Source organism: Myotis brandtii, unplaced genomic scaffold, assembly GCF_000412655.1.
Source record: "Myotis brandtii unplaced genomic scaffold, ASM41265v1 scaffold34, whole genome shotgun sequence".
In the NCBI taxonomy this organism is placed as follows: Eukaryota; Metazoa; Chordata; class Mammalia; order Chiroptera; family Vespertilionidae; genus Myotis; species Myotis brandtii.
The window spans coordinates 2,666,319-2,691,579 of NW_005363098.1; the positions used below are offsets into that span (position 1 = coordinate 2,666,319).

The 25,261-nt window shown below is 39.8% G+C and overlaps 2 protein-coding genes across 5 annotated transcripts in view; one reads left to right on the forward strand and one right to left on the reverse strand.

Annotated features, from left to right (window-relative positions):
• The first annotated feature begins 9,263 nt into the window (after positions 1 to 9,263).
• RPS3A (ribosomal protein S3A) lies at positions 9,264 to 13,312 on the forward strand. The gene is made up of 6 exons (XM_005871409.2): positions 9,264 to 9,402; positions 10,134 to 10,237; positions 10,596 to 10,783; positions 12,167 to 12,375; positions 12,869 to 12,978; positions 13,148 to 13,312. Exons 1-6 carry the CDS (start codon positions 9,341 to 9,343, stop codon positions 13,267 to 13,269), a joined length of 795 nt encoding a protein of 264 aa, XP_005871471.2. The 5' UTR covers positions 9,264 to 9,340; the 3' UTR covers positions 13,270 to 13,312.
• Positions 13,313 to 20,910: 7,598 nt separating this feature from the next.
• The window catches only part of SH3D19 (SH3 domain containing 19), a 105,938-nt gene continuing 101,587 nt past the window's right edge, over positions 20,911 to 25,261 (reverse strand). For all 4 annotated transcript variants that reach the window (XM_014543870.1, XM_014543869.1, XM_014543872.1 and 1 more), the window contains 2 exons: positions 24,520 to 24,617; positions 20,911 to 21,370 (listed from right to left, as the gene is read on the reverse strand). In XM_014543870.1, coding sequence (XP_014399356.1) covers positions 21,254 to 21,370; positions 24,520 to 24,617 — 215 coding nt within the window. In that variant the 3' untranslated portion in view covers positions 20,911 to 21,253. The remainder of the gene's footprint in view (positions 21,371 to 24,519; positions 24,618 to 25,261) is intronic.

Sequence of the window (25,261 nt, forward strand, 5' to 3'; positions counted from 1 at the left end):
GTGTTAATCCTCACCCGAGGATATTTTTCCATTGATTTTTAGGGAGAGTGGAAGAGAGAGGGAAAGAGAGAGAGAAACATCGATGTGAGAGAAACACATTGATTTGGTTGCCTCCTGCATGAGCCCCGACCAGGGCCTGGGCTGGGGAGGAGCCTGCAACCAAGGTATGTGCCCTTGACAGGAATTGAATCCGGAACCTTTCAGTCTACAGGCTGAGATTCTATCCACTGAGCAAACCGGCCAGGGCTTTCCCAGTGATTCTTAAAATATGGATCCCGGAGAATCAACATCATTTGTGACTTAGTTAGAAAAAAAAAAGTTAATCTCTGTAATGAAACTTGGGGTTGAATTCCTGCTCTACACTTACAGCTGTGGGATTTGGGGCAAATCACTAACCCACTGAGTCTTGTTTCTTCATTAAATAATCCTACCCTACAGCATTGTTGTGAGGACTAAAGAGACTGAGATAATGTAAGTAATTCTACTCCTAGGTTAGGGCTTCCATAACATTAATTTTGTTTCCTATTGCCATAATATATTACCTTTTTCCTCAGTAGTTCCAGTGCCTTAAACACTTAAACCACTTCTCATTTCAACAATTATTAGGAAGGAAACATGCAGAAACAGGAACAGGAATTGTAAACATAAGGTTGTTTGGTATTTCAGCAGAGAAACAGAGAAATTCAATCTGAGCTCATCTTTCAAGGTGCTCCGAAAAGTTTGGTGACAATTTAGTATTACCCTGGATGCTAGTGTATGTTCAAGGCCTGAAACCATAGCAATTAAAAAAAAATCACTGTTCTATGTAAGTTTTTTTTTTTTTTTTAGTTCTTCTGAGATCATGGCAACAATCCTGTGAAGTGGACAGGGCTAGCTAGCATTACTATCTCCATTTTATAGGAACCTATAGATCAGAGGGATTAAGCGACTTGCCAGTGATTACAGGACTAGCTGGTAAGGAAGCTGGGCTTAAAGCCATGTCAGTTAATGGCAAATTACATAGTATCTAAGTCTTTGAGAAAGTCTCAAATAGTTAGATACTATTGAACAAATAAATATCTTATTTACAATTAAAGATCTATTGCAATGAATACCACTGCAAAGATCCTATTTAAAAGGATCTCCATGCTATTTAAGAGGAGACTATGCTATTTGCAATACTGATTTTGGGAGAAGAGGATAGAAGTGTACATGGATATTGATTCTGACCAAAAGTTTAAACAATATGCATAATGTTTTCAAGGGCTTTGTAATCTGACTTGACTATGCATGGATTTTATGGTAATACATACATTGCTATTCTACCGTACCATTTGAAGGTGTCACTGAGTAGAATCCATATATAGATTAGGCAATGTGTAAGTAAGTATACGGGTCTGCATTACTCAATCTCCTTAGCATACTAAGATTCTTGAAGGCACAGCCTATGCTTTATTTTCTAAGAAATATGGAATGCTTCATGAATTTGTGCATCATCCTTCTGCAGGGTCCATATGTGCTGCTGAAGCGAGCGCCACAACCTGTTTCTTCCCCCCACTTCATAGTGTCTACTACTAATTAATGAGTAAGTACATAAATGAGTAAATGAATGCACTTTCTTTAAGATTATCCTTTGTTTACTCCCCGTTTTGTCAAAAGCACTTTTTTCTATACCTGACCCTTGAAGGTCAACTTTTCTCTCCTGTGAAAAAAATATTTCCACCCAAGCCCAGACTATATTCCCTCAAGATTCTTTCTTCCCCAGGCCACCAATTTATCCCTTAAGCGACAGGTCAAAGTGACTCCCATAGTCATTTGGACCTTGACTATGGTGGGGTCCCCTGAACTGCTCACATAAATTTGCTTACAACCATTTCCATTATCTTATTCAGTTCTTATTAACCAAGCTTCTGATCAAAATCAGTACATACAAGGTTCTTTCTGGTGCTTCCCTTTACCAAGCTTTTTACTTCTGCAGCACCTCCCATGCATCTATTATGGGAGAAAAGAAAGAAAAGAAAGAAATCTCCATAATTCTTATTTATATGTTGTCAATGTAGTGCTAATAAGTGGCTGTTGGAAATAAGTCCCCTTTTTGGATAAAAGGGTGAGAATAGGGTTATGGAAAAAGAGAAAGGAAGAACTTTTTTGAGCATCTATTTTATGTGATGTACTTACTATATTCACAAAAATCTTACAATTAAGGCAGACCAGAGTAGTAGTCCCTAAATATCCAAAGGAAAGTAATAGAATTTTTTTTGGTAGATTTTCGGTTTTATAGCAAACCATACTGTACAGACCTGGGGCCCAGCCCCGCTGAGTAATAGAATGTTTGATGGGCACATTGCTATATAACTAAGGTTTACATTTCCCAGCCTCTCTCACAGCGAGGGACAGCAAGGTGATATGGGTAGAATGGAGGTGTGGAACTATGGAGGTGTGGAACTTGTGGCTGGTACTGCTCAAGGTAAGCAACATGCCCTCCTCTTTGCTTTCCCTCTCTCTGCTGGATTAAATGTTGACTTTTCATCTTAGGCTACATGGATAAGAGCAACACATTATGGCTGGTAATAAGAGCAATAAGACTGAAATCATTAAAATCTAAGTCTTCAACACTGTAGAGTCTATACATCAGCCCTGGACTGTATACACTTAGTCACGTAAGTAAGAAAGAATTCCTATCTTGTTTATGCCACCATTATTTAGGTCTTTGTTACAGTTTCTGAAGAAAGTTTCACTCCCTGTGCAATCGATGTGAGTGGCCTCCCTGAAGATGTGCAACATGTCAACCTTGAACTGAACTTCCAACTAATAGAGTAAGGAGAGACAAATTCAGAAAGATTAAAAACTTCTTAAACTACTCTATGATAAGGTAAGAATAAACCAGATCTACATGATGCCAAACAGTGACAATACTAGATTCTAGCCCTCGGTTTTCACTTTGTGGATTGTTGACCAAAAGGAAAGTTCTACCACTTGGGCTCCTACAGTGTGAGGAAGATGGTTTCAATCCCCAGCTCAAAACAACAACAACAATAATGGCTGTGTGGGTATGGGGAAAAAAAAACGGGTGTCTCCTGTTTGTGTGCCGTTCTTAGTGATAGTAATGGTAACAAGGAATCTAATTTGATTGTACCATTGTACATTTGTAATGACACCAATATCACTGTGCATAGATTTAATCTCGGTTTTTCTTCTCAATTCTCTTGCTCTGTCTCCTGGAACGAGTTCCTTCTTCCTATCTGCTATCCCCAACAAACCACCCAGGAAGGGGTAGGCAGGAGAAATTATTCCAATAAGAGCAACACTTGACATTTAACAAGGTTAAGGATAGAGAGGTGTTGACATGAGTGTGAGCTGGTATTTATTTTGGAGAGAGAGAGAAAAGGAGAGCAAATAGTTACCGAGTACCTACTATATGCTATGCCCTGTTCCAGGCATCTACTAGTAAGTATATTGTGTAATTTAAACCTTCAAATAGCCACAAGAGGTAGGTATTGTTTAAAAAGAAGACAACAGGCTCAAAATGGAGTAACTTATGCTAGACCCTACATCAGCAAACCAATATTTAATACTTAACCTAATTGCAGTTTCAGTTTCCCAGGAATCTAACATTTAAAATATATATATATATATATATTTCAGAGAAGGGAGAGGTAGAGAGAGCTAGAAACATCAAACAATGATAGAGAATCATTGACCGGCTGCCTCCTGCACACGCCACACTGGGGATTGAGCCCACAACTCAGGCATGTGCCCTGACTGGGAATCAAACCATGACCTCCTGGTTCATAGGTCGATGCTCAACCACTGACCCACACTTGGTGGGCAAGAATCTAACTTTCAACATGGAATTACCTGGTCAGCCCTATTGAGATAATCTACCCAACAGATACCTTTGGTTCCTCTTAGGAGGATAACTTTCCTTGAAACAATGCACTCTTTGCTAATAATTTCCCTTTTCCCGCCCCTTTTGCACCTTTAAAACTTTTCATTTTCTATAGCTCTACAGAACTCCTTTCTATTTGCTAGATGGGATGCTGCCTGATTCATGAATTTTTCAATAGAGCCAATTAGATCTCTAAATTTTATTTGGTTGAATTTTTGTCATTCAACAGTATTCTCACTTTCTGGTGAGGAAAAAAAAAGACAATATAAAGTCACAAAGCAGGTGACAGAGCAGTGACTGAAACCAAGACTGACTATAAAATCCATGTTCTTTCTACTACACCTTGCTGCCTTTAAACTTTTTGAAGTTCTTTCAAAAACTGCAGCCGGTCAATGATTTTCTATATATATATATATAATTTTATTGATTTCAGAGAGGAAGTGAAAGGGAGATAGGAACATCAATGATGCGAGAAAATCATTGATTGGCTGCCTCCTGCATGCCACCTACTGGGGATCGTGCCCGTAACCCGAGCATATGTCCTTGGCCAGAATCAAATCCAGGACCCTTCAGTCTGCAGGCCAAACCGGCTAGGGGGAAAAACTGCATTTTCTAATTTTCAAATACATTCTCCAGCAGGCTACCTCGGGTTTCTTAAATTAGTGAGCTCAAGTTTCTAAAGAGCAGAAAGAGAGCAAGCTCGTATTTGGCAGCCTTTTTTTTTAAGCCATTGCTTGAATCATAGTTGCTAATGTCCCTTGACCAAAACAAGTCATGAACAGCCCAGAATCAGTGTGGGAGGGGACTGCACAAGGTCAGAGATACAAAGAGGAGTGAAAAAAAACAAAAACTGGGGCAATAGGTCCATGGAAGGTGGGTTGCATACTAAACTAGGCTTAGAGTTTCCAGGGCAGGGTTGGATTGAAGGATAAGGCTGCCAGCAAGTACAGCGTTTTGTGAGAAAACCATGGGCTGCGGCTGAGAAGGACAGGACATGAGATCAGGAAGTATTTATGGGAGAAAATGATAATTAATTCTGGAACCCCTTCCAACGTGTGTGGGAGGTGCTCCCAAACCAACAAGCAATTCTGACACACTCTACCAATAGATAGTGTCAGATCCCACAGGTTAAGGGCTCAGTTCTACCAACTGCTGCTTCCCTTCAGATGCCAATCTCAAGTCCCGGTTATCACCTGGCATTCACAGAACTCAGAGAAACATTTTACTTACCAGATTTCTGGCTTATTGTAAAAAATATAATATTATAAAAATATATAATTAAAAATAAAAATATAATTCATGGAAGAGATGCATACGTCAAGGTATAGAGAAGGGGTATGGAGCTTCTAAGCCAGTGGTTCTCAACCTTCCTAATGCCGCGACCCTTTAATACAGTTCCTCATGTTGTGGTGACCCCCAACCATAAAATTATTTTCGTTGCTACTTCATAACTGTAATTTTACTACTGTTATGAATCGTAATGTAAATATCTGATATGCAGGATGTATTTAGGCGACCCCTGTGAAAGGGTCATTCGACTGCCAAAGGGGTCGCGACCCACAGGTTGAGAACCGCTGTTCTAAGCCCTCTGAGGCACCACTCTCCCCACATCTCCATGTGTTCACCTATCCCCAATTACAGCTTTTTGGAGCCTCCTGGGTTGCCCAGGAAGCCTAAAGCCAAAAACTAGATTGAGAAAAAAAAAAAAAGACAAACCTCCTTCCCATAAAACAAAACAAAAACACACACCAAAAGCTAAGTGCCTGCAGGACTCTGTTTGGCAGGATATGCAATATTCTTTCTGGAAGAGGATATCTTCATCCTAGGCCTCAAAAGCAATGACCAGTACACAAATATAACTAGGAACTCAAGGAAGCTAGACTTTCATGAGGGAGAACCAGCACAAAAACAGACATTAGAAACAGTCTGGCAGACTTCAGATACTGGAACTATCATACAGTGACCGTAAAACAATTATGCTAACTGGGTTTAAATCTATATTGAAGATACCTGCAAAGAATAATAAACTACAGCGATAAAAATGAACTAAGTGGAACTTTTAGAAATAAAAAAAAAACTAATAAAAATTCCAACAACATTGGGTGGATTTAATAGATTAGTCACAGATGAAAAGAAAATTAATGAAATATTGCCAGGCCAGTGTGGCTCAATGGTTGAGCATTGACCTATGAACCAGGAGCCCAGGTTTTGGGCTCAGTCCCCAGTGAGGGGCATGCAGGATGCAGCTTATCCATGATTCTCTCTCTCTCCTTCTCCCTTCCTCTCTGAAATAAAAAAATATTTTTTAAACAAAGAAATGTTGACACCTTACTAGGTTTGATAGATTCTGACATTTTTCTATTACATTGTATTCTATCTTAATTTTGAAATTCTTAGATGGTTGAGAACCAAGAAACTGATTTTACCCGCCCATGCTGTCTTTTTTCAATATAATTTAAACTGATGATTGCTCCATTTAATGTAACAGTGCAGGGAAAAAATTTTTAAAGCTTTTATTATAAAACAAAGTTGAGGATTCAAATATATACATCTGACAAATCCCTTAGGTCAGTGGTTCTCAACCTTGGCTGCACATTAGAAACACCTGGGAATCTTTTTAAAATCCTGATTTCTGGGCCTCATCCTCCGGAAATTCTGTTTCTTTGTTATGGGGTGGGGCCACAACATTAGTAACAAAGAAACAGAATTTCCGGAGGATGAGGCCCAGAAATCAGGATTTTAAAAAGATTCCCAGGTGATTCTAATGTGCAGCCAAGGTTGAGAACCACTGCCTTAGGTGCTGGTGTTGCTAGAATAAACCAAATGCAGCTGATTTCAGTAATGTCTCCCCTGTGGCTTTTTCACTCTTGGGCAGAAAGAGGAATTTGACCAGGAAGAAGGCAAGTTTGGTTTTCATGCTGGGTTATGTAGCCTTGGAGTCTGTAACATTTTCCATTGGGAAACTTTAAAACTAGTGAACTGCCACTTATAAAATAAACTTAGTCAAGGTTACTATACGTATAGAATTAATAGTCTATTAGACTCAATATTATATTTAGAGCGACTCACTGAATTCTACTGGTCACTAGTTTTCACCAGTCTGCAATTAGACAAAAATAACGTCTACAGAATTTTTCATAAAGCTGATTTATTTAAAAGGATTGACCTTTTGTGGCCTTCACAGAAAAAAATAAAAGGGCCCACCTTTCAGAGGATAAGGTTTTATTTTTATTTGGGGGGGGGGTCTAAATAATTTTAGAATGAAATGATTCGGATAGCAAATGGCAGTTGTTTTTTGTTTTATAATGTGGTGAAATTAAAAAATTGCAGTCCTATTGGTTCCCTTAATTATTTTGCAAATCTGGATTGATTCATGAAGTTCAAAAACTGGGACCAGCACTTATGTCATCTACCTCTTATGTGTTCATCCAGCAAATATTCTGAGGGCCTATTATGTGCTAAGAGATGGAGCACAGATATGAAGAAGACTGCACTGTGTGCTCACAGGGAGAAAGGGACCAGTTGAATCATTAGTGACTAAGAAGCTACGCAGTGCTAGGTTTCCTGGGAGCCTGTCTGGGGGGATCAATCTCTCACTGAACAAACTGAAGCTGAGCTGTCTTGAAAATGCACAGGTATTTGCCTGCTGATGAGGGAAAAGGAATGAAGGCAAGAGAAAACCATTTTGTTCAGGGAATTTTTAAATACTTCTAGATGCCTGGTGTTGGGGTACCTGGTAAAGCAGTGGTTCTCAACCTTCCTAATGCCGCGACCCTTTAATACGGTTCCTCATGTTGTGGTGACCCCCAATTTCATTGTTACAAATTGAACATAATTAAAGCACAGTGATTAATCACAAAAACAATATGTAATGATATATGTGTTTTCCGATGGTCTTAGGTGACCCCTGTGAAAGGGTCGCTCGACCCCCAAAGGGGTTGCGACCCACAGGTTGAGAACCGCTGTTAAAGGCTAAGATGTGGTGAGGATGAAAGTAGAGCTTGATAAAGGTGTGCTTGTTAAGCTTGGCCAAGGACTTTAATATTTTTTGTTTTAATTGTGGTTAGAAAAACAACAAAAAAACACACCTAACATAAAATTTACCATCTTGACCATTTAAGTGAACAGTTCAATAGGATTAAGAACATTCATATTGTTGTATTCATTGTTTTTTTCTGTGAACGCCACAAAAGGTCAATACTTTTAAATAAATCATATTGTTGTGAAATAAGGATTTTGACACTATCCTATAAACAAATGAGATTAATGGAATTATTGATTCGGAAGATTTAGAAGATGGGGGGGAGGGTAGTAGGAGGTAGGGGATGGAGGCTAAAAGTACTGGGAGGGATTATAGGATTTCAAGGCTTGTGGGGTGTTGTGGGTGGGATGTCTGTGGCTTGGTCAGAGGGTTTTTTGTTTTTTTGTTTTTTTTTTCAGGAGGGGAAGTTAGAGAAGGAACTCAACATATCCAAGCCTGCATGGGCCAGCTTTCCAGAGGCTGCACACTTGAAGCTAATCGGCCACCTCCAGCCGGGATAGAATCTGTTAAACCCCTACAATTGAAAAGTTTTTTTTGATTAGTTGCAAAATTGAACAATTTGATTTCACACTGGAACCATAGTCCCACAGGGAACCACTTAGAAAAATTCACTCAAAAAAAACACACCACCACCCCACAAAACTATATATCAATGTATGAGAAACGTATAGAAAAATATACAAATACGTGTACGGCTTGATGGATGCTCACAAAGCTAACATACCCCACTCACCAGCACTCATATCAACAAGTAGAACATTACCAATAAGTACCTCCGGAGTTACACTTATTTAATCCTACTAACAATCTTGTGACGTAGATTATATTACTATATCCATTTTATTATTCCTTTTTCTTTTTTTACTTTTTTTTTTTTAACTGACCTGGAATCGAACCCGCAATCTTTGGGTATACGGGACGAAGCTCCAACCAACTGAAACCCCCAGCCAGGGCTACTGTCTCCATTTAAAATACGAGGACACTGAAGCACAGACAGGTCTCAAGGCTAAATACTGTTGACGAGCATTTGGACCTGGATCTGCCCATTCCAAATCCAATGCTCTGGAGAAGAAACAGGTTTACAGGTGAGATGGAGAGTTCAGTTTTGAACGATGTTGAGTGGGCGCCTCCTTCCACGGAAACTTAATTCCCGGCACCGGAGCCACGGAAACCACGGTAACCCGAAGCCCGCAGCCCGGCCTTCCGCGCCCCCGCCGGTGGAGCGCAGCCACCCAGCGAGCAGTTTCACCACATTAGAGGGCGCTGTTGCCGCTGCAGTCGCGGGAGTGCCTTTCTGTTGTCGCGATGTTTCCGGGGCCCGAGAAACGCAGAGGTCAAAGGTCACGTCGACGGCGCGCCCCGCCCCATTTCATACGCCTAAGTTCTCGCGCGAGTTGCACTTCCGCCCTTTTGGCTCTCTGAGCAGCACCATGGCGGTGGGCAAGAACAAGCGCCTTACGAAAGGCGGCAAAAAGGGAGCCAAGAAGAAAGTGTAAGTGGCGACTCTCGTGGCTCTCTACTTTTTGGAGTTCTGCTAGAGTCGGCGGGAGGGATCTGGGTCGCGGCGTGGGCCGGATGGCGAGGATGCCGGTCGGATTGAGCTGGCCGTGCCGGGTTGGTAAACTCCGAACCGCGGCCTGGCAGATGTGGGTGCTGCGTCGCGGCGGTCCGGCTGTCTTTCCCCCGGCCGTCTGGGCCTGTGCGCACCCCTTTGAGCCCGGTGGCCGCCGCGACTCGGGGCTGGCGTGTTCCGTATTGTGGGCCCACGGGCCGCCTAAGTTCCACAGGTAGTGGATGCCACTCCAAGAGCCGGAGTTGAGGAAGGCACTCTTGTCCACCCAGGACCCCCACCGCTCCTCTGATTGGGCCGGGTGGAACCTGGGCCCTCCAGGGGGGCTCTTTAAAAGAGCCTGGGTTACCAGTAGGTGTCTTCTTGCACCAGTCCAGTCCGGGAGACGTGCCTGTGTTTTGGGGGCAGTGCTGCCTGCGTGGTGGCGGGACCGATAGGGTGGGAAGTGTGTACATTGGTGGCTTAGAGACCAACACTGCGAAGAGCTCGATTGACACATGCGCCCTTCACCTCCCTGTGGGAGGGATAGAACCGTGCACTGCAGTGTTTACAGGCTAATTAGCCTTTTAAAATCATTAGAATGAGGAAAGCAAAAAAGCCAAGAATTATGTATGATTTGCGATAAAACTTGGTGTTTTTTTTTCCAAATCCAGGGTTGATCCATTTTCTAAGAAAGATTGGTATGATGTGAAAGCACCAGCTATGTTCAATATAAGAAATATTGGAAAAACACTGGTTACGAGAACTCAAGGAACCAGTGAGTATCTTATTCTTGGTTTGGACTTTTTAAAATTGGTCTATAGGTCCTGTGGTGGGAGGAGGCTTTATAAAGAAATGTCAACCCTTGTTTGCAGCTTTGGCCCTGTTGTGCTTGTTTTTGGGTCACCACTTGTAGAAGCAAATTGTAGAATTTTGCATGGGTAGTTTTGAGCTTTTAATGGGCCCTGTCAATAAGTCATTGGTGTCTATGTGGATTTGGTTAGCAAAAGTTAGGGTCTTTATATAATTTACCATTAACTTTCTGAGCTCAACTTTATGCATGAACCTTACCTTTGTTGGCTTGACTGTTTATGTGGTTCATAACGTTAATAAGACAATTGATTCTTGTTTTATAGAAATTGCATCTGATGGTCTCAAGGGTCGTGTTTTTGAAGTGAGCCTAGCTGATCTGCAGAATGATGAAGTTGCATTTAGAAAATTCAAGCTAATTACTGAGGATGTTCAGGGCAAAAACTGCCTGACTAATTTCCATGGCATGGACCTTACCCGGGACAAAATGTGCTCGATGGTGAAGAAGTGGCAGGTGAGAACAAAAGTTCCTCAGAGTCATGGTGTCATTACAGCAAGGAGCATATCATACAGTTGAAGTTTAAATTTCACTTTAAAACCTTGATATTTTCTTGCTTACTTTGGAATTTGGCACTTGAATTTGAGCAACAGCAGTGAGCAAGCCATGACCCTCCTATTTATTTAAATTGAGTTCAACATACAACATTAGGTTAGTGTGGGGTTTTTTGCTGCACAAATTAGTGGCTCATTTAGGAACATCTAGATTTCAGGTTTTTAGTTTTGCCTGTGTTCGGAATGTCTTTGGACCTCAAAACCTAGTGGATTTTAAAATGAAAGGGTGGTTTGGGCTAGTCTTGATTACCTCTGGCCATTCATTATAGCATAATAGGAGTAGCATCGCCTCTGGTGTGGAGTTGAAATCTTGGCTCCATTTCCCAGTTGTGTTCTCTTTTGGCAAGTAACTTAAAGCTTGCTAAGCCTTAGTTTCTTTATCTCTAAAATATAGGTAAGAGTGTCTTCCCATGGAGTTAGGATGAATTCCACATTTTTAGTACAGAGCTTGACACACAGCATTTAGTAAACGTTTGCATTGATTCAGATGCCTCTGGCTAACCAGTTTGGGGATATTTTGTATAAGGGAATGAATGATGACAAAATGTTTTGGTCTCATGATACATACTGATTATACCATTAACGTTGATTTTTGACATTTTTCTAAGGTTATATGGCTGCATTTCTGGGAATGTTTTAAGGTCCTTTTGCTATCATAATATTTATTTTTTAAAACCAAGGTGTAAACTTTACAAAATGCAGAGGAGGAGATTCAGTTTTTGTTTTTGGTTTTTAAATTTAGGCAGTAATATTACTAATGGATTTTTACATTGTGTTTTAGCAGAGAAATTGAATATTTAATCCTCAGCATGGTTTTAGTTTGGACATTTAAAAGTATATGCATTTAGTGTTAATAACATTTTACTTATTCGGAACACTTTATTTAAAGATGTTACGAGTAAGTGTAGATATCCATATTGTAGAATCTCTCATAGAACTTATTTTCCTCTTGTGTTGCAGAGTTGTACAGCTGAGTTGAGGGGAAGAATGTTAAAGGTTGTCATGTATTTGTAGAAAGTGTGGGGGTGGGTGCTGTTGCCAGTAATGGTGCAGATAGAGAGGAAAGAGGAGGGAGGACTGTTGAGAGGACTTATTTAACTGGATCTGAAGGATAGTAAGAAATTTGGTAAGTTCACTTCAAGGAAGTTAATTCTGGAAATTTTGTGTGTTTATACTTTATATTGTGATGAATACTTGACCTTCCAGCTTTTTTATAGAAGAATTTGAGGGATAAAAGTTGATCACATTAAAGCCTGTATATCTGACAGTATCTTTTTTTCACTAGACCATGATTGAAGCTCATGTCGATGTCAAGACTACCGATGGTTATTTGCTTCGTCTCTTCTGTGTTGGTTTTACTAAAAAGCGCAACAATCAGATTCGGAAGACCTCTTACGCTCAGCATCAGCAGGTTCGCCAAATCCGGAAGAAGATGATGGAAATCATGACCCGAGAGGTGCAGACAAATGACTTGAAAGAAGTGGTCAATAAATTGTAAGTTTCTTTTTCGTCACACAACACAACCCTGAATCTCTGATTAACCCTAAGATGAAGGAAAGCATATAGGACAAGGTGGAATCAAACAGGTGTTTCTGTCTGTAAAACAATCTAGCTACATCTCTTGAAATGAAAGCATGCTAAGTGCTCAGTAAATTTGATTTGGTTTCTTTATCCTTTTTTGGATGAAGCTATTTCATGGCAATTAGTAAACCTTGGAGCACAGAAATGCTTGTCTTAGAAAATACACTGAATAGATAAAACCCTCCACAACCAGAAATGTATGGGAATAAGTGATGACAAAATGTTTCGGTCCCAAATGATGTCCAGTGATAAAACTTAAACATTTTTCTGATGTTCCCATGCAGTTGGCTAAGAGGGTGTAATGAAAAAGGCATAAGGCTTGGACTCAGAAGGCTCAAATGTGGATTAACTAAGAGGAGAGGGGCTCCATGTAGATTGATTCTAATCTATTGTTACTGGTTTGCAGGATTCCAGACAGCATTGGAAAAGACATAGAAAAGGCCTGCCAATCTATTTATCCGCTCCATGATGTCTTTGTTAGAAAAGTCAAAATGCTGAAGAAGCCCAAGTTTGAATGTAAGTAAAACACTGGATCCCTGAAAAGAATTATGTGGCCAAATAGCATTTTTTGGTGTTTGGTTTTTTTGGGTGGCAAGATAATGGCTTTTTTCTGTCATGCCTACACAGTATTGAAGGACCAGTTTCAAGATATGGTATGCTATAACAATTTTTTTCTTCCTTTTAGTGGGAAAACTCATGGAGCTTCATGGTGAAGGTAGCAGTTCTGGAAAAGCTACTGGGGATGAGACAGGTGCTAAAGTTGAACGAGCTGATGGATATGAGCCTCCAGTCCAAGAATCTGTTTAAAATTCAGACATTTAATGACAAATAAAAAAGCCTATTTGTGATATTTTATTTCTGATCATTTAAAAAAATAATCTTACAGCTTGGTGAATTATGTTCTGAATTGATAGTAATGTGAACTTTTCTGTGCTGTTGTGTGGATTTTATCTATTTCTCTAATTAGCTGAGAAAGGATAGTGATTATCTGGAGGTGTTAGAGATGGCTAATAAAAGAAAACTTTTTTAATTTATTTTTTTACAGAGAGGAAGAGAGAGGGATAGAGAGTTAGAAACATCTATTAGAGAGAAACATCGATCAGCTGCTTCCTGCACACCTCCTACTGGGGATGTGCCCGCAACCAAGGTACATGCCCTTGACCTGAATCAAACCTGGGACCTTTCAGTCCGCAGGCCGATGCTCTATCCACTGAGCCAAACCAGTTAGGGCGAAAACCGTTTCTGAACATAGCTTAAGTTTTGATGGTTTTTAAACCATCTGGAAAGCTTGTTAAAATATTGCAGGGCCCTTCCCCTGGAGTCATGAAGCTTTCATGTAATGCTGATGCCCAGGACCACTTTGAGAACCACTGTGACAGACCGATTAGCAGTGGTTCTCAACCTTCCTAATGTGGTGACCCTTTAATACAGTTCCTCATGTGACCCAACCATAAAATTATTTTCGTTGCTACTTCATAACTGTAATGTCGCTACTGTTAGGAATCGTAATGTAAATATCTGATATGTAGGATGTATTTAGGCGACCCCTGTGAAAGCGTCGTTCGACCCCCAAAGGGGTTGCGACTCACAGGTTGAGAACCGCTGGACTAATGGAAAGGAAAGAACCAATTGGCTTTTAGTTTTTTGCTTTTAAACTCAAATGCTATCTCCTGTAGCTTTAAAATGCCCCACTGTGCACATGCACTGTGAAGCTGAACTCGGCTAGAGAAATTGATTACTGGTGTATTAATAAGTGGCCATTTCGTGTCCACTATTCAGTAGTTACTCCTCCACTCAGTCTGTTCTGTATCCTTCCTCTTTTAAACCTCTTCTTTGCACTCAGGTGATTCCCATGACTTCCACCTTGCCATTTATGGGTGTGTGCACATTTTCTGCCTTACTGAATTTTTCGGACAACTATCCCATTTGAACGTAGGATTTCCCTTCCTCCTGCTTAATTAAGCTCGTTGCTCCAGCAATTCTCACCTTTGGCAGTATTCCTTCTACCAAAGCTAAGAGTTAACCATGTTTTTTGCATCTACTTTTTTCTTGAATCTGCTACATTTGGGCTCTCTTCCACACCACTCGAAGGAAGCTGTTGCTGTCAAGATTACCATTGGCTTTGTTGCTAAGTCCAGTGGTTCATTCTTGGCCTTTCATTTTACTTGGCTTGATCTCTATTAAGTGATATTTGGTAGTTGATAACCTCCAGTTTTTAATTGTCCTTCAAAATCTCACCTCCAAGTTTTTCTCACATTACTGGTTACTCCTTTGCTAGTTCATCCTCAAACCTAGGCTTAGTCCTTGGACATTTACCAGTACTTAACTGAAAGTGACCTGTGCCCTTATGTGGGGAAAAATGGGTCACAAGATGCCTCTACTTCTGGAGAGTTTTTAGCCCATGTATTTTCTCTATTGACAGCAACTCCAAGAATTAGATCAGTTTAAACTCGCTAGTAATGAATAGTCTGGCCTTAGAATACACAGGGGCAACTTAAGATCTACTGCTTCTCCACCCCCATGGATTTATTCACAGTCTGGGAATCTGAAGAGAATGAGGTCAATGCTACAAGTTGGCTACATCTGTTACTTAGCATCTTAATAGGTAATAGCTTTAATTAAATGTATGAGATTATAACCTCCTTATTAGATTAATCAGTGGCTGATGGAGGAGCATATGTAAAAATTAGAGGCCCAGTGCACGAAATTTGTGCATGGGTGTGGACCCTAGGCCTGGCCAGTGATCGAAGCATAAGCATCTGGCATGGAAGGGCAGGTCCCAGCTGACCTCTGGGCCCCTGTGCACTCCTCTGTGCCTGAGTCACAGTGCCTGAGTCCCCATGCGGAGATGTGGAGAGCACGACTGGACACAGCGGGCCGCGGTGCAGCGTGGGCCTCTGGGCCACCCAGCAGCACCACATGGCAGCGCGCGCTCTCCTGGCCAGCCTTGCAAACTGGCTCCGGCATGAACCCATGGGGACCCTGACAGGCCCCCATGGTCCCTGGGGCTGCGGCCCGGCTCACCCGGAAGAGGCTGCGCGGGTGCGTGGCACCTGAGCGCAGGGGGTGGGGGGCTTCTCTGGCATGTGAGCCCTGATGTCCCTGGGGAGGGTAGCAGGGAGAGAGAGCAAGTTTGGCAGACACCCTGCACACTCACTGCACCTCTGTCCCTGTCACCTCCGCCTCCAGGTAGCCAGCGAGAGGTCACATGTTCAGCGCCGCCCCCTGGTGGTCAGTGCATGTCGTAGCGAGCAGTCAAATTCCTGGTCGGACAACTGCCTGAGGGGACAATTTGCATATTAATTAGGGTTTTATTATATAGGATTCTAGTTTGGCCAAGAATGTGTCATGCAAAGGAGTGAATTGTGAGAGGCAATCAGCTATAGATCCCGTGTCCCTGCATGCTCTTGTTGGTTATGTCAAGACTACAGTTCTCTGACTGCTCTTTATCTGGGCTATTTCTCAGGGTTGTATTTGCATCCACATGAGAAACCTTGAGGGATGAGGTCTCCCCCTGGAAAAAGAGCAGACTTGCTTCCACTTAATAGTGGTAAATCTTAGTGTACCTCTTCTGTAATGCAACCCACTGTGATCACTTTGCATCACTTCTTTGGGACTTGAGGGAAAGGGAAACAAATGAGCTTGAAGCTCTGATTACTGCTTTTGCAGTGAGTAATAAAGCCCTTTTTGAGTCTCGTGTCTTGCCAGCATCCATGAAACTGGCAGGCTGACTTTTTAAGCTAAGTTGGGTAAAATGTTAAAACAGCCCATTTCCTGACACCCCCTGCCCAGTTATTTTGAAAAAAACATTTCAGCGTATCTCTCTAAAGTGACTTTTAAAAATAGTATACATGCTGCTGAGGTGGGCACTCATGATTTCTTGCCCAGCCAGTGTTGGTCAATGGTTGAGTGTTGACTTATGAACCAGGAGGTCATGGTTGGTTGCCAGTCAGTACACATGCCTGGGTTGCTGGCTCGATTCCTAGTGGGGGGTGTACAGAAAGCAGCTGATCAATGATTCTCATCTCTGATGTTTCTACTTCTCCCTCTCTGAAATCAATATTTTTAAAAAAATGTTTTCTTAAAGAGGAAACAACCAGTCATTAACTCTAAATTTATATAATTCCTAATATAATTCCAGTCACACCAATTTAATGGGTAATTCTTTACTGGATATAATGTGGTAAGCAATGTAAGTGTGAAAGCTATGAAGGGTAGCTTCCTTTTACTAAGACCATGAAGTCAAAAGTCAGAATTACTGCAGGTGTCATTAGCTCTTAGAAGTTTATTTGCAGTACTGTAATTGTGTTGTATGAAAATATAACCACAATGGTGGCAACTGACAATACAAATAGACTGACAAAATGTTGGTAAGGATATGGAGTAACTGGAACTGAAACATTAATAGCGAGGTATAAAATGGTATAGCCACTTTGAACAATGGGCAGCTTTTTTTTAAAAAGTATATATTTTTTATTGATTTTAGAGAGAAAGGGAGAGAGATAGAAACATCAATGATGGCCCTAGCTAGTTGCTTAGTAGTTAGAGTGTCAGCCCTCTGACTGGGGTTGTGGGTTCAATTGCGGTCAAGGGCACATACCTGAGTTGCAGTCTCAATCTGTCTGGCCCCAGTTGGAGCGTCTGCAGGAGACAACCAATCGATGTGTGTCTCACATTGATGTTTCTCTCCATCTCCCTTCCCCCACTCCCACTTTCTCTAAAATCAATGGAAAATATCCTCAGGTGAGGATTAACCGAAAAAAAAAAAAAAAAGGAAAGAAACATCAATGATGAGAGAGAATCACTGATCAGCTCTCTCCTGCACATCCCCCCATTGGTGATCTAGCCCGAAACGTGGCCATGTGCCCTGACTGGGAATCAAACCATGACCTGTTGGTTCACAGGTTGACTCTCAAACACAGCCATGCCAGCGGGGCATGTTTGATTTTCCAGGTAATGTAAATATAAACTGTCTACATAGAGCTGAGAAGCTGAGCAGGAATGTTCTTCGATGAAATTCAAGGCTTTAGTTCATTGTAACTTGTTCTAGTCCTATTATATCTAAGAAGTCAAAGTTGTATAGGCCAATGTGAAGGAGCTGTCTCCACCTCCCATAGTTCTTTTTCCCGTGTCTTGTCTGCCCTATATGTTCCTTTTCCTATACCTCCCTAGGCAGCCTGGGGAAAGTGGTTGGCTCAGGGTCTGACAGAAGAATGACAAATAAATACTGTATTAATAAGAAAAAAAAAGTTGTATAGGCCAATAAAACAGATCAATTATACTTGTTTAACTGCTAAAGAGAAATGTACCACTTCAGCACAACAAATGGATAAAGTACTGAATTGGTAAATCAGTGGAGTTAGGTTTTGCTTTAGGTTCTGCCATACCTGTATGGCCTTAGGCAAATTATTTAACCTCTACAGGTCCAGCTCTGGTCTGCAGGCTCTCCTCTGTGGTGTAACAGGTTGAACTTGCCATTAGGTGAGAGGCCCCTAGATGGTGCTGTTGTTCTGAGATAGGCTTTGTATTTTTTCCCCCCCTCTATAATTACAGTGAAGTAAAAAGGCATAGGTTAGAAAATGATTTCCTATTCTGGAAAAATTCAGTGTTAAAAGTTCATTCAATGGCATTCAAAATGACAATGAATTATAAGTCATATGCATGGCCCATATGCATCTGACATTAATTAAAAGGAATAAATCATTAATGACTATACCAAATATCTCCATATACTATGCCCATATAGCCATCAGTATTTCTTTAGGTATATTTACCTAAGCCTAAGATACTAAATAAAAATGAAGTAATTATTGTTAAGAATATTGATGTATAAAAACCCTATATAAAAGTATTTTTAAAAATACTAGTTCTAGCCGAAACCGGTTTGGCTCAGTGGATAGAGCGTCGGCCTGCGGACTGAGGGGTCCCGGGTTCGATTCCGGTCAAGGGCATGTACCTGGGTTGCGGGCACATCCCCAGTGGGAGATGTGCAGGAGGCGGCTGATCGATGTTTCTCTCTCGTCGATGTTTCTGGCTCTCTCTCTCTCTCCCTTCCTCTCTGTAAAAAATAAAATAAAAAAAAATCAATAAAATATAAAAAAAATACTAGTTCTAATAATAAGTTTTGATGAATGCACTGATATTTGGAATGTTTCAGATTGTATTCAAAACCTGTAATTTCCATGAACACAATGAAAGATTATATTACCCCTCCAGCTATGTAAGCAAGGGCATCTTTTAATGAAATCTGTCTTTTGGTGTTTAAACAGGTAATCAAAGGATAAGAATAATATGTTAAATGTTCTCTAGTTTTAATAAAAATTTTTTAAAAAGGAGTAGGCTTAGATGAACAATATCAAGTTTTCACTTAAAATTCCCAAAAGGAAAAATAATACATTCCTATTTTTCCTTATGACATTCACAAACTATAAAATTATGCTCAATCAATATACAGAACAAGAAAGTATCTATGAAGACCTGTACCAAGCTACATTTTGTCTTGTCACTTGAGTGAATAATAAATGACAAGCAAAAACTGTCATGACAAAGTGAAATGACATAAAAACTGCAAATTTTTGTTTCAATAAAGATTTTTGTCAACAAATTAAGGAGGAAAGATATTACATCTCAGTGTATCCAAGATGGTATTGCTATATAAGTTACCCATCCATCTCAACAATCAACCTTTATTGATATTATATTGAGCAAAGGGCTGGAGTCATAAAGAGAAGATACCATTTCTATTCTCAAAAAAAAAATCTAGTCTGAGAAAAGGACTTTGAAAAGTTCAGTTTATTATAATGTCAAGTAGATTTACAACTATTGCACTTATTCTGCTGACTGCCAAAATTTAAGAGGATATTTTTCTCCAATAAAGCTAAGTTTCCATGATTTTTAATGTAAGATGTTAAAATTACACAGGCAAATATGTGTACCTCATGTCCTTTTCCAGACACACACCCTACTTATTATACAGCTTGCTGCAAACGGGAATTTAATTGGGATAATGCTTTAAGTCCCATTTCTCTTGAAATTACTTGAGTAAAATTTGACACGAGTTTTCTTTATATTGTCTTCTTTACCCAAAACATGTAGAAGAAACAGCCCCCATATCAATTATAACCACATAACTGGCAGATGACCTTTAATCAAAGACGAAGTAAATAACTCTTCCCTTAGAGAACACCATCTCGTGTTTGACCATTAGCTGCCTAACTTTTGGACAATGGGAAACAATAATAAAAGCTAAAAAGTGGCCCTGTATATGAAATTCTTCTTAAAAATCGAAGAGAGTCATGAACATTGTTGGGAAAGTGTTTCACATTTCCAATGAAATTCTATTCCATTGATCTGTTTGGAAGATTGTCTTGAACCTGTTTGGCTTTAGCCCATAAACCAGTGATGGCGAACCTTTTGAGCTCGGCATGTCAGCATTTTGAAAAACCCTAACTTAACTCTGGTGCTGTGTCACATATAGAAATTTTTTGATATTTGCAACCATAGTAAAACAAAGACGTATATTTTTGATATTTATTTTATATATTTAAATGCCATTTAACAAAGAAAAATCAACCAAAAAAATGAGTTCGCGTGTCACCTCTGACACGCGTGTCATAGGTTCGCCATCACTGCCATAAACTGTAATTGATTCAGTGGCATGAAGAACCGCTTTTATCTTAAGCCTGGCATAAGTAACAGCGGATATAGCAGGAAAGTGTGTGTTTTTTTTTAATTTTAATTTTTTTTTTACTCTATAATTGTGAACGGATGAGCTGGGAAAAAAACAACAAAAAGTATCAGCCTTCAGTCTTCTTAAATTATTTTTCATTTGATTATATTGGGAAGAAATGAGCTGTGGGGCTTGGCATTGTTTTCCATCTTAACAGTTACTCTGTATTTGAGATAATGTGATTCATAATGTATCACTATAACAAGACACAGCTTTTATATATTACTGGGGTAACACAAAGAAAATGAATTTTTCTTTGGGTACCAGTAATTGTCAAAAGAATGATTGCAGATTCAGAAAATGTGCTTTATAACAACCCTGTATAAAGTTATAAATGGAGGAAAGAAGTAAGTACAGCAAGTATGTGGAAGGGTTAGTCATATTAGCAAGGCATCTCAGGATGGTTTTGGTTCTTTTGACTAAGATGCTTCAAATTTTAACCCCCTTCAAATTCTTGGACAAAGGGGAAATACTTATTAACACCAGAAGCATTTGGTGAGCATGAGCTGATTCTCCACGTTCTTACACAGGCTCCAACTAGTTAATAAACTACCCCCTCCTGAAGCAAGGATTTGCCCTGATAATAAGGGAAATGTGCTCAAGCTGTTAGAACTAATTTGAATATCACAAATAAAATTTAGATTACCAACCATGTCTTGATGGTTATAGCATATAGAATATTGAATGTCTTCTTTTTAAACTAAAAGAAAAAAAAATGGAGAAGCACGTTTAATTGACTTTTGCTGATGAAAATAGATGTTAAAGCACAGCTTTTGCGTGTAGGCCTCCTTGTGCTGCCATGTCACCAGGCACTTTCCCTGGGGGAAGTGTTTAATTGTCTTGCTCATCCTGCTGATGTTTTCCTTGGTAGAATACTTGCTCATGGGTTTTCACGTGTACGTTTCTACTGTGATGAAATCCAGACATTTTCTGCTTTCAGAAAATTCTAGTGTACCATTACAGCATAGAAATTTCTTTCAGTTTAAAAAATAGTGCAAAAAAACCATATCTGATAGTCAAAGTGATAGTTCTTGTGCCAAGGGACACAGTCAAGCTTCACCTTTAGCCGACTTGTAAAACCTGAACATAGTTTTTGGGAAATATTCCAGATTTTCCCATTAGTTCTCCACTCATCCAGTCATCGTCTACAGATTCCAGCTCTGTTATTGTATCTCCAGCCTGTAAGAAGACAGGAATTGGAAATAATTTTTAGTTTCTGTTGAGTACAAGCATGCTAGGCAGTATCTGGAGAGGCTTTATTCTCTGACTTGCCGACAGGATTAGATGATATACCACAAAGATAATCTATACCTAATGGATGCCATTCCTTTGCCATTGTCACCCTTTTATTTTCCTGCTGTATTTTGTGCCCCCTAAATTCACTACTAATTTAAATTCTTCTTTAATAAATAACAATACCAGCTATCATATATATGTATTTGTGTGTATGTGTGTGTGTGTATATATACATATATATATAATTTACTAACATTTATTGAGCACCCACTATGTTTCAGACACTGTTATTCTGGGCATTATGGATACATCAATGAATAAAGAAGCCATTCTAGAGTGGGGAGACAAATAAGCTGGCAGAGAAAGAAAGTGTGGGGTTGGTTGCTATCTCATTAGAGCAGTCAGGGAAGGCTCCACTGAAGGTGACATTTAAGCCAAGACTTGGAGATGAGTGAGCCATGTGCTTACTGTATGTCTTGTCCTATTTTATGTACTTTATAGGAATTAATTCATATACACAACAGAGCAGTCCTAGAGAGATATTTGTATAGATTTCCTTATTTTAAAGAAAAGGAAATTTAAGCTCAGAGAGATTAAATAATTTGCTCAGTGTCCCATATCCAGTTAGTTAGTGGTAGAGACATGACTCAAATCTAGTGTGATTTTAGGGCCCTTATTGCTAACCATCAAGGCAACATGGCCACCACATTTTACAGCGGACCTCTTCACTTAGAAAGGCTTTTACTGTAATTGTCTTTTTTTCCACATCCTGAGCATTTTGTACTGTACATTTACTCTTCCACATAATGGTATTCTCCGCCATTTGGTTTATTCCATCCTCCCTGGCCTCAATAGCAAATTTGCATTCTTTCCTGTCTTAAAGAGCTTCACTGACCCAGAACACTGATTTATTCTCATCAGGACAGTCAAAGGGACTGTGTATCTTATTCATGTGTAAATTATAATTCCTCAGCAGATGACATCATTTTTGAAATTATCTCCTGGAACTATTTTGTTCTTTATTGTTTCTAACCATTTCTTAGAATCTGGGTTTAAGATTCTATAATGGTCCAAAATGATCCTGGCTACTTGAAAGATTATCAGGCTAAATGGATTTATTTGTAGCCCTAGTACATAGCCCTCTAGAAAAATGGCTTGATTTAAGGCCTTTCTTAATGGAAAATGGAAAGGAAAAATTCTGACTATCAAATGTCATTAATTTACTCTGCTAAAATCTGTAAAACTTCCAGCTACTCAAAGTTTCTATTATAAAAAGTTCCTTCCGGTTCCTAAATTATAACATAATGGCTGATTAAAACTATTTTTCTTAGCTCTGTTCCATATATACATAGTATGTCAATTTTCTGCGGGCTAGCACACTTTTAAAAAAGATTTATCTACAAATATTTTGTGGATATTTATTAAAATATTAATGATCAATACTGAAGGCAGTGCTGAATCCCTTAACTCAAACCTCTAGAACTATCTTGCTTAGAGTCAGTCATTTGTAAAACAATGACCACCTATTTTCTTTCTTTTTTTGTTGTTGTTAATCCTCATCCAATGATATTTTTCTATTAATTTTTAGAGAGAGTGGAAGGGAGGGAAGGAAGGGAAGAAAGAGAGAGAGAGAAACATTGATGTGAAAGAGACACATGGATTGGGTGCCTCCCACAGGTGCCCTGACCAGGATTGGGGAAGACCTTGCAACCCAGGTATGTGCCCTTGACTAGAATCAAACCCATGACCCTTTGGTATGTGGGCTGACACTCTAACCACTGGGCAATTCTGGCCAGAGTGACCACCTATTTGCTGAAAGATACTGTGAATTGTTATTGATATGCCATAACTTAAATGAATGCCAAAATAATATCCAAAAATTTTGAATCTAGATTGTTCACTTGAAGTAACATTCTATGTACAGATAAAAGAAATGAATTTTGAGCTACTGGGGCAACAACTTAGCTTCCAAACATTTGGATTTTAAGAACCAAGAACCTTTAGGAATAAATAAATAAATAAATAAATAAATAGATATAGGGTTACCAAATTATAATTTTGCATAAGAAATATCTATCATTTTACTAACAGTATTTTATCATAGAAATGATATTTTAATATGAAAAAGATAAAAGAAATTCTCAGAAGGAACACCTCATTACAAAATAGGAAAGTTAACATCCTTATAACTGATGTATCTCAGCATACCCCTTTTACTCTGACTCCCCAAAAGTCTGCACATACCCAATATCACCTAGTTTTCCTCATTTTGTTATAGACAGGTGAAAATCTTGTTTGGGCACCCATTGTTTTAAAACTCATCTTGTCCAATCACTCCTTGATGCTTTCATTCTTTTTGTGGCATCTTAGCTCTCTGAATACCTCCAATGATGGAGAATTTGCTGCTGTCTGACACAGGCTCTTCTGAGAGCAATGACTACTAACCTTACCCTTCTTCCTCTGCACAGTCCCAAAGTGGCTTTCCTCTGACTATGGTCCAACTATGGACTGGGGAAACAGGATCATGAAAATATTTTGTTTTTACTTAAAAAAAAAAAAAAGAGACACTTCTTTGATGAAGTAAGATTAAATTGTAATTTTCTAAAAAAAACCCAAAACAACCCTTGGCAAAGTAGCTTAACTTTTTGGGATCATTTCCTGGCGAGTGTCTTTCTGGACAAGACTCACTCAGTGTCTTATGAGGCCCTGGTGCAGTGGCCAATTGCAGCAGGTACCTGACTTCTCCATTGATTTGACAGACATGACAATAGCAGGCAACAATGGCCATGTAGAGAATCATCCTTTACTAGGGCTACCAATAAAAACTCCAATATTACTAACATCGAATGTTACAAGGTCTACAAATAAGGAATTCGTTTGGGGATTGTGGGGCTATCAAGCCAATTCAGTTTTATTAGAGTACCTAAATGCCTTGCTGATATTTGCCTAATCTTGTTCTTTAGATTTAGGGCATCAGATATGTTCATTGTTGGCAAATGGTCAATATACCACCCAGATGTTCCACCCTTCAATGGAGGATATTTCAAAATTTATAATTGCTTAATACAGGAACTAAAAATGTACATTCTGACCTTGAAGGAAAGCTCATCTTCATTGTCCCCATGGAAATCATACAAGGCTTTGGCCTTCCTCCCCTTCAGTGCTAAAGGAGACATACTTTTTATGTCAGCTGTGGAAACACAAAAATACAGAACATACTAAAACACAAACCCAACATTTTAAGAAACCTCCTTGTTATCCCCAGGACAAAATATTTTCAATTTATTCAAAAATAATTTTGAATTTATTTAACTTGCAAAAAGATGAAGGATGTTCTCTTAGCAGGAAAAAATTATCTTACCTAATAATAGACAAACAGGTAAATTGACTGTCCCTCCACTACACTCATCAGCCAATCAGGAGAGTATGCAAATTAACCCAACAAAGATGACAGTTAATTTGCGTACGTAGGGGCGAAGCGGCAGAGCGAAGACTGAAGGCTCCGGCCGGAGCGAAGGCCTGTGTCCCGGATGCTGGAGGAAAACCGGTGCCAGCAGCCAGGGGAAGGGAAGACCTATTGCACCAATCTCTTTGTGCAATGGGCCTCTAGTCTATCTATATAAAAGCCTAAGCTACCATTGCAACCAAACAGATGATTGAACAGGCTGTGTGGGGCGACCAGGCCAGTAGGGGGGTTAGTGAGAAGCGACCAAACAACCGAGTAGCAGGCTGCGTGGGGCAAACAGGCCGGCAGGGGGGTTAGTGAGGGGCGACCAAACGACTGAGTAGCAGGCTGCATGGGGCAACCAGGCCGGCAGGGGGGGCAGTTAGGGG

What these genes read in the sequence shown, in the direction of transcription:
- RPS3A (XM_005871409.2), top strand. Translation starts at nt 9,341, where the DNA reads ATGGCGGTGGGCAAGAACAAGCGCCTTACGAAAGGCGGCAAAAAGGGA. An exon ending in TACGAGAACTCAAGGAACCA is followed by an intron (nt 10,238 to 10,595) that starts GTGAGTATCTTA and finishes CTTGTTTTATAG; the next exon opens with AAATTGCATCTGATGGTCTC. An exon ending in AAAGAAGTGGTCAATAAATT is followed by an intron (nt 12,376 to 12,868) that starts GTAAGTTTCTTT and finishes ACTGGTTTGCAG; the next exon opens with GATTCCAGACAGCATTGGAA.